Source organism: Camelina sativa, chromosome 11 (genome assembly GCF_000633955.1).
Source record: "Camelina sativa cultivar DH55 chromosome 11, Cs, whole genome shotgun sequence".
Lineage (NCBI taxonomy): Eukaryota > Viridiplantae > Streptophyta > Magnoliopsida > Brassicales > Brassicaceae > Camelina > Camelina sativa.
Window position 1 is genome coordinate 11,598,112 of NC_025695.1, and position 12,812 is coordinate 11,610,923.

Below are 12,812 nucleotides of genomic sequence, written 5' to 3' on the forward strand. Positions count from 1 at the left end.
AAGGGGGGGGGGGAGATCGAGGATATTGAAGCTGAGCTCGGGATCCTACAGGCTAACGAGGAGAAAGCTGATAATGAGGCCACAAAGGTAATTATCCGTGACTTTGATCTTTCAGCATTTTCTGATCTCTTGGCAGACACGCCCGAGCTGCTATGCAACAAGCCCCCTTGAGTATCACCATTGATGAATTCGTACTAACTTTGGACAAATGTCGAACGAGAAACTGGACACCATCCGAGGTAGCACTAATTCAGAGGTGGGAATCAAAGAGATGCATCATGTTCTTGCCGAAGTAGACAAAGTTGCAGCGACCGAGCCTGGCCCCACTTCTGATCCGTAATAGACTTAGTCTGGGGTTGTTTTGGCACAAGTTGCCCCCCTTTTTTTGTTAGACTTAGTTCGGGGCTTTTGGTCGCAGTGACCGCCCCGAACAAAAATATTTTCTTTTTAAAGAGCTAATCAGTTTCATTTCGTTTCATTTTCACCGCTTCTTTGAGTTAGAATCCTTTACTATTGAAAAAGAATTCCACACCCAAAGACTTCGCGAAGGCGGACTTACTACTAAAATCAGACTTATAAAAAGAGTGAGTGTACGAAGTCCGACCTCGGTTTAAAAGAATTCATGAAGCAAGGCTTCGATTAAGACTTTGGTAAACCGACGAAGAATACATTTACGAGGTAAGAAATTGTTAGGCGAGCTCTCGAAGCATTACTTTGACAGTGTGAAGCAAGATTTCGATTCAAACAGACTTACGAAGTGTAACTTCGGTTCAAGTGAAAATTTAAGAAGTTTGACTTTGGTTTGAATACTATTACGAAGTGGGACTTTGGTTTGAATAATATTACAAAGTAAGACTTTGGTTTGAATAATGTTGCGAAGTGAGACATTGGTATTAATGATATTACGAAGTAAGACTTCGGTTTTAAGAATATTACAAAGTAAGACTTCGGATTACTGCACTAGCAAAGTAAGACTTTGTACGAAGTAATACTGCAGGTTTTTAGAAAAAGGTTTAAGAAACTTTTGAATCTTTTGAACATAAATAGCTGGACCCGAAGTGGGCTACCTACGTACCCTTTTTAGGATCAATCCAATTGTAGTTTGATACAAAGTTACTCGAACTAATTGTAAAAACGTTTGAGATGCAAGGAATTCCAAGATCTTGGAACCAGTTTTCCATTGGAATCTTCCAGCAGGTAGACGGTGTTTCGCACCTCGCGGGTGATCTTGTACGGTCCTTCCCAATTGATTCCTAGTTTTCCCGCGTTATCCTCCTCGGTGTTCTCGTGAACCTTCTGGAGAACCAGATCACCGACAGTTAATGGCCTGCCTCGAACTTTTGGGTTATAATAACGGGCTACGACATTTTAATACTTCTACATTCGAACTGAAGCTCGATCTTGGCGTTCATTTATTATGTCCAAGGTATCTCGCATGAATTCTTCATTCTCGAGTATCCGAGGTGGATTTAGCGTTGTGCGGACTGCAGGAACCTCTATATCAGTTGGGACCACAACGTCGAATCCATAAACCAAGGAAAATGGTGTTTCGTTGGTCACTCGTCGAGGAGTAGTTTGGATTTCCCAGAGTACGCCTTGCAGCTCGTCTGGCCATCTCCCTTTGTGAGAATCCAGCCTTTTCTTCAAGTTGGACAGTAGACCTTGTTCATTGCTTCGGCCAGTCGATTTGCTTGTGGATTACGTGGGGTCGACTTACTAAGCCATATTTTCCATTCCGTGCAGAAACCCTCGAACTGCAAGGATATGAATTGCGGGCCATTGTCTGTGACAATCTCGTACTAAACACCGTACCGGTAAATTATGCTCTTCAACACGAACTATTTCACTTGCTCGCTTGTCACAGCTGCTTAAGCTGCTGCTTCAACCCATTTGGAGAAGTAGTCAATAAGAACCAATACATACTGAACTCCCTCTGGCCTCCGATGTATGGGACCAATGATATCCATTGACTATCTCATGAATGGATAGGTTCTAACACAGAGAACAACAGCTCGGTAGGTTGATGGATCGAGGGAGAGTGTTTTTTGACAATTTTCACAAGTTCGGGCATATTCCTTGCAGTCAGCGAGCATGGTGGGCCAAAAATACCCTTGTCTCTTTATCTTAAATGCCAAGGTGCGACCTCTGGAATGATTACCATTGGCACCATTGTGAACAGCTCGCATTAGCGCCGCAGACTCCTTACTTGCGACACACGTTAAGTAGGGGCAAGCTACACGTCGACGCAAAAGTGCTTTATTATAAATACAATATCGTGCACTGACAATTTTAACTTTCCTTGCTGCCCACTTGTCGGCTGGGAGGTCACCTTTATCCAGGTAAGCCCAGATTGAGCGACGCCAGTCTCCTGCCTCCTAATTGTTGGTGTTCGTGTTGCCCGGAGGCTGATGCAGGAGAATGGTTTGGTCAGGGTTCGGCGAGCCAGGCCTTTCCAGAATTCGGACCTCTATGCTAGTTTCATGTTTGTTGACAAGCGGATGAGTGTCTTCCGATATTGCCACATTGGGTGGTGAAGCTACTTTAGGTGAGGGATCATGAGCTGCCTCTTTGGCTGTTATCTTTTTCTTCGTCGGCCTGGTTACCACACTTTAGTTTTCTAGACGTATGCTCGGATATTTGATGACCTCAGCTGGGATAACTCGTGTCATTGACGGGTTCGAGGTTGAAGCTAGCAATGCTAACGCATATGCGGTGGAGTTCTCACTCCGTGGGATTTTTGTGATTTGGAATTCATCAAACTTGACTGCCAGTTCTCTGGCTGCCGCCAAATAAGCTTCATACGCCCATCTCTAGTCTCGTACTCCCCCAGAAATTCGTTGGTTACTAACTGCGAATTGTAAAAAACTCGGAGCTTTCTGACTCCAATCCCTGCAGCGAGACGAAGTCCAACCAAGAAAGACTCATACTCTGCTTCATTGTTGGATGCATTGAAACTTAGGAGAAACGATTGCTCGATCACCTCGCATGTGGTGGGAGGTAAGGCGAACTCCGATTCCTGCACCTGTCCTTGAGGACGCTGATAACTCTCTAATTCCATGTTTTAGACACCCTTTTCATCTATGTTTTGCATTTTATATACCCTAATCTTAGCATTTTTTTGGTCCTTAACCTTAGGAATTCGCATTTAGGCCATTTAGGGTGATGCATTGTTGCATTTGTGCATTTTGGATGAAAACAGGTGCTTTGGAGCCCAAAAAAGGGAAGAATGAGTTAAAACCCGAACATTTACCCAAAGGAGTGATTGTGCGAGAAGAACAGTCTGAACCTTATGGCGATCAAAGAGGATCTGAGCGCAGGAAGAACAACCCGAAGCCCTACCCGAGGATCTACCTGACTCGAACCTCGTGCTCAGCCTTGAGTAGACCTTCGGGCAGAACTGAGCAGCTAGGTCAAAGTGGTTTCCATATATAAACCTCCTTCATTTTTCTCGCCCAAGCAAGCCACAAAAACTCACGAACCAGAGAGCGAAAGCTTCTGAGAGAGAGAGAGAGAGAGAGAGAGAGAGAGAGAGAGAGAGCGATTTACACATTTTCTTACTTTGTTAGGATTCGATTTTTACTTCTTTTGCTACTCTTCCAATTTTGATTATGTATTCTATTACTTTCATCTTATTTTCAATTCAATGCAACTTTCATTTGTTTGTGTTTTTATGCTATTTACCATAACATCTGAGTAGTGAATCAAAGTTTCTAAGGATGGGATATGCGAGTATGTGTTCTTGATCGATGAAGATATCTTAGCTTGATTGTTTATTTTATAAAAATTCCTTTCTAGATTGGTATACTTAATGCTATCTTCAGACCGAGAGGTTGAGATTAGATCTAGAGTGTTTTGCCATCGAGAGATGTTGTTGAAATGCTTGAACCAACCAATGCTAGAGATTTACTCACTTAGCCTAAGAGATTAAATGTGTCAGGAGTTTATTGACAATAATGTATTGGATTAATACCTGCTTAATCATGTTTCTCCAACGAGAGTTGGGTAAGGGAGTGACTAAGGTTGATTGTTTCTATCATGAGAGTGTTTTTGCAAGGTTTAGAGATTCATTGTCTAGGGAATATTTGCTTGAGGCATTTGAGATATCCCAAATTGATCAGGAGCACTTATGAGTTGATTACCCCATCCTTAGGAGCTATTTTACTTGATTGTTTAGCCTTTAACCTATAAATCGACCCATTACCCGAACTGGTACTCGATCACCAGCCTCGTGTATCCCTTCGAGTTGTTCATCTTTGTGTTCTTGATTTCTTTTGTTATCTGATTACCCACTCGATCCGGTACCCGAATGTTTGCATCGTGTGCTTAGGTCGTGTGGTTCTTGTTTTATTACTTTTTGTTTCTTTTAGGATGTTAAATAAAACCCCCCATTATTGCTTGGCTTGACTTGCATTGTTCTGATCACATCTTATCTGCTAGCATAACAACCATTTAGATTGATAACCCTTTGTACTACAACTACATAGGGAATTGATACCCTGGGTGAAAATCCTGTTATCAGGACGCACCGTCCACATGCAAAGTCCATGGAGCCTTGGTATTGTCTTCAGCCGCACTGGCCAGCGGGAGCTCTATAAGGAAGTCTGACAAGACCTGTGCCTTAGCACAAGTTCGAGTCCGGAACTTGATGTCATATTCACTCAGTTCAACTGACCACTTAGCTAACTTGCCAGATTGGCTCGGGCTATGAAGTACGGTGCAAAGCGGTTGTGTCGTTAGTACTACGATCGAATGAGACTAAAAGTAAGGCCGCAATTTCCTTGCCAAGGTTACTACTGCCAAGGCCAATTTCTCCATCATCAGGTACCTGGATTCTGCTCCCGTGAAGGACTTACTGACATAAAAGATTGGCCTCTGCTCCCTCCTTTCTTCATGAACTAAGACTCTTCTTACTGCACTCCCCGAGACAGATACATACAAAAAGAGTGGTTTTCCGAACTCGGATTTTGCCAGAACTGGTGGTTCGGATAGGTACGCCTTTAGCTGAGCAAATGCGTCTTTGCACTTCTCATCCCATGCGAAGTGTTTTCCTCCTTTCTTTAGTAGCTGGTAGAATGGGAGACATTTATCCGTTGACCGGAAATAAAGCGATTGAGCGCTGTGATCCATCCGTTAACGCGTACTTCTCTTAGTGTCCTGGGGGAACTCATGGACAAAAATGCATTGATTTGCCTCGGGTTCGCTTCAATTCCCCATTACGTTACTACGTAACCTAGGAATTTCCCTGATGGAACTGCAAACGTACACTTTGTGGGATTGAGCTTCATTCCAAACTGGTCCAGGATATCGAAGTAGATCTTCAAATCTGCGAGGTGTGAGCTCGCCTCCATGGATTTTACCAGCATGTCATCAATGTAGACTTCCATGGTCTTTTCGAGCTGCTTCTCGAACATCCTATTCACCAAGCGCTGGTAAGTTGCTCTGGCGTTTTTTAGTCTGAACGACATTACCTTATAACAGTAAGTTTTGCAGTCCGTAATGAATGATGTTTTTTCCTGATCCTCTGGATTCATGAGAATCTGGTTGTATCCGGAAAAGGCATCAATAAAGGACATTAGTTCGTGTCTGAAAGTTGATTCAACTCGATGTGTGGAAGCGAGAACTGTCCTTTGGGCATGCTTTATATTTTACTACGCGAATCTGACCAGCGCTTAGTAAACGATCTACTTCTTTATTGACAACCTCAGCTCGTTCAGGGCCGAGATTCCTTCGCTTCTATTTCACAGGCCTAAATGTCGGATTTACATTCAACTCGTGCGAAATGATTTCAGGACTGATCCCGGGCATTTCGTCAACTGACCATGCGAAGGTAGCAATGTTTTCCTTGAGGAAGGAAATCAAATTGGTTTGGAGCTCGCTTCCCAACCCAGCTCCTATCTAGATTTCTTGATCCGGGAACTTCACATTTATGAATATGTCTTCGGTGAGGTCGCCTTTGAGCTGCTTCTGAACTGGGTTTTTTGCGACCTCGAGCTATGGTTGCTATTGGACCTGCAGCTTATGACTCGCGAGATAGCAGCTCCTCGCCACTCTTTGGCTCCCCAGAATTTCCCGAACTCCTTGCGGGGTTGGAAATTTGACGCATTGATGGTACATCGACGCAACTGCCTTCATTTGGAACAACCAAGGTGCCCCCATTATCGCATTGTAAGCCGCAGGTTGGTCAAAGACCGTGAACTCCACCATTTTAACCATGCCTTGGGTGGAAACTGGTAAGGTTATTGTCCCTAAGAACATCGACATTGCGCTTGTAAACAAAACTAAAGGTGAAGAATCTAGGTTCTCTTCCGATGCCCATTCTAGTGAGGATCTCCAAGAAAATTAGGTCTACTGAACTTCCAGTATTTATCAAAATCCAGCACAACTCGTGGTTCGCGATGTCAAGTGATATGACTAGAGCGTCATCGTGTGGAGAATCTAGGTCCACTATTTTTTTCTCTGAAAAGGTGACTTCAGGTAAGTCACTCGCAGTAAGCTTTATTCGCTTAGGTCCTGGGCTCGTGAGTTTTCGTTCATGATCCTTGATCGTTGTTATCGAGTTACGAAATAAACGTGATCCACCCATTATGAGTCTATCCTTTTCTTGGGACATGAATCACTATTTGCTTGCTTCGACTTTTTTGATGGTGGGGCATCCTCATCGACCTCGGATGCTGTTTTTGGTCAAGCTCGTTGATAGACACATTTGGCATTCCGCCAAATACAAACTTCTCAGCAAAAAGATGCATCAATTTCTTGCAGTCCCGAGTTAAGTGGCCGTTGGTTTTGTGCAGTTTGCAGTACCCGTTTTCATCTCGAATCCACTTATTACTTGGGAGGACTCCGCTCTTAGAGCGCGGTGAAAGCGGTGGCTTGGATGGATGGTGATCCCCTAGGAGAATTCTTCTGAGGAGACTTGTCTACCGCGAAGGTTCCCATTCCGGATTTTGACGCTTAGGGAGGTGTCTTTTTGGCAGGTGCTTCAAACCAAGGTTTGGTTGCTGCTTTGTACTTTAAAGAGGCAGCCACCTTCTCTTCCTCGGCTATTATCCAGTTCGAAGATTGGTGCAACGCGTCTTGAATTATCAGGAACTGGTTGATGGTGAGTTCTTCTCGAAAACGTGACTCTTGCCACAAGCCATCCTTCAAAGCTGCCAAAGCAGTTGAATCGAATAGCCCCGGTATCTGGACATGAATTTCCTTAAACTTCGTAATATATGAACGAAGGGACTCTCCGGCGGCTTGACTCAAGTTCCAGAGTTGGGCCTATGTTACTGCTGTTTCGATTAAACTCGAATATTGCTTGATGAATGAAGTGGACAGCTCCGTAAAGTTGTGGATTGAGCCTGCTGCCAATGATGCGAACCAGAGCAGGGTTAGTCCCAAAAAGGTCTATGTGAAGAGTTTGCAATATTCAGCATCTGCTTCGTGAGGCTCGAGGTCAACCCAACTTGGTGTGAGCCGGAAGGTCTTGAGATGTGTTGTCGGATCTCCTTTTCCTTTGTAGCTCGTAAACTTTATTTTTCCAGTGTCCTTAATGGAGACTTTGTCTATTTGGGGTGAAAGTCGAATTCGTTTTGACTCCTCAATTACTCGAAAAATGTCTGGTGCCAAGGTTGTGGTGCTGTGCATCCTAGATCGCATGTCTCGGATCTCATCCTGCATTTGATGAAACTCTGGGTTGGAAGCTATCCCCGGAGTAAGGCTTTCTAGGAGGATATTTCCTCCCACGGGAAAAGGGATGCGAACTGGGACTGTCGAGGTGTCGGTGCCATCGACACAAACTGGAGTGTGGTTCTCACTGGTCGACGGTGGTGCCGCCTGAGAGGTAGTCCGAGGTGGGAACACATTCCCTGGAGTCGACGTGGTTGGTTTTTGCTGCGGAGTGAACGGCGGAATGATGCCAGTGAAGTCTAGAGCTTGTCGCCGCGGGTTTTGTTCAGCAGAAAGGACATCAACTCGATCGGCATATGCGCGGTGAGAGGCTGAAAGATCAGCAATCGAGTTGGTGATTGCCTCTAAGCGGGTAGAAACTTGTCCTTCCTAGCTGTCAAAGCGCTCGGACAGGACAGCGGCCGCCGCTTGCTGACGGTCATATTTCTCCGCCAAATCCTGCAAAAGTTTTTGAATTGACTCCAAAGTTACCTGTTTTGAAGATTCGTAGGCCATAGTGACGTTGTACGGCATAGATATGAGAGAAATGTTGGAAATAGTGAGAGTAAGGGCGATAGCTGCCCTCCTTCAAGCGCCAAATGTGAGATCAGGAAGCGTACTTCCCTTCTCGGAGTGTGTTCTGAGCTGGGATGCTTATTACCGTTCTAGTTCCGAACTGAAAATACAATTGCTACTTATTGTAAAGTGAAAATAGTGTATTATTGCTTACTGAAAGTTTTTTCGATCCCCCTTTACAATTTCCTATCCTTCGTACTTATACTACTCAATTACAATTAATATTGAATCAATTTTCCCTGTTAATCACGCGCTCCATTTAATTCGATTGATCTAATGAAATCTTTGACCGTTATCCCGAGCTCCGAGGTGACTTGCATTGTCGTACTACTTCACTTTTACTTCCCATTGGTTGAGCTTAGTGGGATGGTCCTGTTTACGGCATCGGCCCACACCTTTTAATCTGGATCCGGGTATGTGACCCGAGACGACCAATCGTGGTACGAAAAATGGTGCTGCTTCTTATTTGACTTGCCCGAGAGCATGTATGCATTTTGGTGTACCTTCTAACTGAGAAAATTTATGTATTTCTAACCCTTGCGGCTCGTAAACCCTATTTGCAGACATATTTAGTACAATTAAGCACTTAACGTACATGATTCGACTTCTTAATAACAAAATCATAACTGAGAACAAATGCGCTTTATTCACCACATATTGCAATGCCTTCTTATTAGGAAATTCTTGATGGAGACTCAAACCCAAACCGTCTTCCCATGGCTCTACAAACTGACTAGCTTCTACAACAGGTGGGGGGTCTACATATTCATCACCCATATCTGATCTACATATACCGTTATCCAAACCTTCATCACAAGATATGATTCCATCGGTTTTTCTTTTACTACCATCATCCTCCTCTATCGGCTCAACTTGTTCTTTTTAAACATACAAAGTGATGGCATTACATCCTACTTGATCATAGTTCATACTAGTAGAACTTTTCACCACTTTCGACATTTGCACGGGCTCTTCCATATTAGTGATGACCTCCCCATACAATATACATATACGACTCTCCTTATTAATGGACGATAGATAAACTTGCATATCCTCATCATCCGTAATAGTCCATGGATCCCCACTTCCCACCAACAGTGCATTGTAAATCAACCGAAGTGAAACTTCAATTTCATCTAATGCAAGCTTTTTGTATATCCTAGCTTCTACCATCAACAAAGTTATCTTCTCAACCGATGTCTTCATTATTAAACTATACATTTGACCTTGACATTTAAAATGTATATTGATGCTCATTGTATCCTGCCAAAACTTTGTTTAGTATTACCAATTTCTAGTAGTTGTTACCAGTTTTCCTAGTAATACTAAGTTGAACAATAATACCAATTTTACCAAGTTCTACTATCTGACTCGTTATACTACATGAAACAGTGATACCAGTTTTACCAAGTTCTACTACCGCGAAAATGAAATAAATTGAATCATTGAGAGTTTTCTAGTCTGTAATTCACTACGATTCCACAAATGAAATCTGTTTCTTGCTAATTTAAACTCATAATCTAACTAAAAACAATGAAATAACACCCAATGTACATACCCTAATACTGGAATCGAGCTCAATGCAGATTCTGGAATTCAATATCTTTCCTTCTAATCTGGAATTCAATATATTTCCTAATCTGTAATTCACTACGATTCCACAATTGAAGAGAAAACTTACTTAAAGGCGACCTCAATGAAGCTTCTGGAAAGCACGGCGCCGATGGAAAGGGGGAGCTTGACGGAAGTGCGCTCGAGCTCGAGCTCGATGATATTTGAAATATGAGATTTCTGATTTATTTTTTTTCAAATTTAATTATTAAAAATCAGAAAATGGAAAAATAAGAAAGAAAGGTAATTTTGTTAGTTCACATTAGGTTGAATGGATAAAGGATAAGTAGATTTAATAGGGATATAGGAGATTTTTTTTTTTGTTAATCATTGGGTCACAATAAGCCGGTCCATTAGTCTAATCCCTACATTCATATCCCTGGTGTGATGGTGTCTTGTGCATTAAAGACTTACCATTGACCACTGCACTAAGGTCACTTCACGGAGATAGGAGATTTTTTAAACAATAAAGTGGACTTTTTGGTTGATGATTCGTTGTGATCCTGCAGTAGCTGCAGACTCAGATCCATCATCGGGATGTGTGTAGGCATGTCAACTAGGGCCAAAGCCCGAGGACTGACCGGCCCGGCCCTGTAAAAAAACTGGGCTCGTGCTTAAATATATATGTCCAGAAAAAATTGGGCCTTTCGAGCTATAGGATTTTTCGGGCTTAGCACGACCGAGCTCGGGCCAGCCAGAAAAGCCCTTTAAGAAATATATTTTTACTTTTTTTGTTAACATTTTTGTTTGATTGCAATATTTGATTAATGATTTATTGTAAATAAAGTTTAAAACTGTAATTTTAGTTTTCATATTTACTTAATAACCGTACTTTATATTTTTAAAATTTTTATCTATGATATTTTATATGAGTTATATATTCTTTTATTTGGTTAAAGTATAACATATTTGTTTAGTTTTAAACTTTTTCTTATAAATTAAGTTGGTTGTAGTGAATATAGATGAGTTATTATAGTTATGATTGAATTGTTTTATAGTGCACCTTTAACACTTTTTTTTTAAGGCTTATAAGTTTGAAATTTTTATCTGTAAGATAAGCCAAAAAAAACCCGAAAAACCCTATAATCCTGTTAGGGTCAGGCTCGAAGTGGGCTGGACTCAAACACAAACATATGCGGGTTTTATGGGTTTCGGGCCGGGCCAGCCCGATTGACACAAATGTGTGTTTGTGTTTTTAGGTAGTAGGGGTATTTTGGTCAATTAACAGCTGAGTCGCTGGCTGGCTGCTGCGACACCGGATCATGCGTGGGTGACTCGTCGTGTCCATTGCATTCAACCGTCCGTGGTAAGAAGCTGCAGAAAATGAATTTGGAGAGGTTGAAGGGAATACCCAAAAATGCAGAAGCTGCAATGCATTTGAGTGAAGAAGCACAAGCAGAACGCTCTACTAGAACTTCATTTCATACTGTTAAAGTGAATAGATTTCCTGTGAATCGTGTTGGGATCTCGTCAATGAGAGAGAGAGAGTAGTTGTCCCGAAATTTTCAATGCTCTAAGCCGTCTGTGCCTAAGGCAAGCATATTTCTTTGATTCAATACCTTTTTTTTTTATCGAGTTTCTAAGACACCAGAGGAAGTAACTAATACATGATTATTTTCAAAAGTAATACGCAAATATTGTTAAATGTTATAGAACACCAAGCATATTAAAAAAGAAAAAAAGCAACAGCAAGCATCTATTATTTGATTCACTACCATTCCACCTTCTTAAGTAAAAGATCACCACCACCATATTCATATTTGAGGCCTTCCAAGTTGATTCGAAAAACTCTGGGATCAGCTGATTGTGCTTTCGTTTATGAATGCCTCAGGCTTTGCGGAGGCCAAATAGCAATCTCTGTCTTCCAGAACTTTACGAAAACGGGAGAACAAGTGGTTTTGCTCCATGCTTTCGTGGTTTTTTGAGAGTATCAGCACATTTGAACTTTCCGATAAACAGAAAAGAAGGTCCACCATAATCATTTCCAGTCTCTTCTTTTGAGGCACTGAAAGAACGAATAGTACTAGCTTTAATAATCAATAGAGAGATAACAGAGAGAGAGATTGATAGATTATTTATAGAAAAAAAAAAAAAAAGGGAGAAAGAGAGGGTTCTTCTTCACCTTCGGTTTGCGGAAAGACACGAAATCCGCTGCCCATAAATTTGTCCCACATTTCATCCGACCATGTATTAACCCAAGCCCAGACCTCCGTCCTACGATAACCGGAGTCAAACAATGCATTCTGGATTTTCTGATAGATCAAATCAAGAGAGAGACCAGCAGGGATGGTGTAATCCTCCATGTCCAATATCACCCATGTTTTACGCCCTAACAAAACGGAAAACGAATCAAACAATTACAGAAAAATCAGATCCAGATCTCTAATAAACAATTTCGACCAAGGGATAGATCTTACCTCCGGTTTTTCTGGTGGCTGGGGGTAACAGGGATCCCATCGAGTTATCGAGAGAATATATGAGACGCTGCGGATGAGAGAGGCTATTTCTTGACGACGATGATGTGTGAGATAGAGCGAGACTTTGTGAAATTAGGGTTAGAAATTATTATAAAGCTGTCAATTCAATTGTCCATGGGTCCACCTCCTCGGGTTGCACGGTACCTCCTCGGGTCCACCTTCACATCTCCTCCACTGGTTTAACTAATACAAATTATTAAAAAAAATCTTATTATAAAAAATGTAATATCAAAATTACTCATCATCACATGTGTCAATTGTATCATTCAGATGTTGACATGTGTCTATTCTAAATTTATTAAAAATTTTAAAAATAAAAATGTAAAAATTCAAAACCTATCATAAAAAGATTTTATATAAAAGTAAAATAGAGAAAAGAAAACCTAATAAATAGAAATTTGAAATTGAAAATTATAATATTGTTTACTTATTTTAATTATAAGTTGCTAATTTTACAAAAAAAAATGATTATTTTTTTTATAAGATAAATAAATGATT

General features: G+C 41.5%; 1 protein-coding gene across 1 annotated transcript; it reads right to left on the reverse strand.

Moving 5' to 3' along the window:
- Nucleotides 11,431-12,390, reverse strand: LOC104722925. The gene is made up of 3 exons (XM_010441186.2): nucleotides 12,255-12,390; nucleotides 11,960-12,166; nucleotides 11,431-11,842 (listed from the first exon to the last, which is right to left on the reverse strand). The coding sequence occupies exons 1-3, from the start codon at nucleotides 12,292-12,294 to the stop codon at nucleotides 11,634-11,636; spliced, it is 456 nt and encodes a 151-aa protein (XP_010439488.1). The 5' UTR covers nucleotides 12,295-12,390; the 3' UTR covers nucleotides 11,431-11,633.

Excerpts from the sequence above, each read along its gene's own strand:
- LOC104722925 (XM_010441186.2), bottom strand. The coding sequence starts at position 12,294 with ATGGGATCCCTGTTACCCCCAGCCACCAGAAAAACCGGAG. Across the intron at positions 12,167-12,254 it reads AGCCACCAGAAAAACCGGAG|GGCGTAAAACATGGGTGATA; the intron begins GTAAGATCTATC and ends CCGTTTTGTTAG. Across the intron at positions 11,843-11,959 it reads TGTCTTTCCGCAAACCGAAG|TGCCTCAAAAGAAGAGACTG; the intron begins GTGAAGAAGAAC and ends TCGTTCTTTCAG.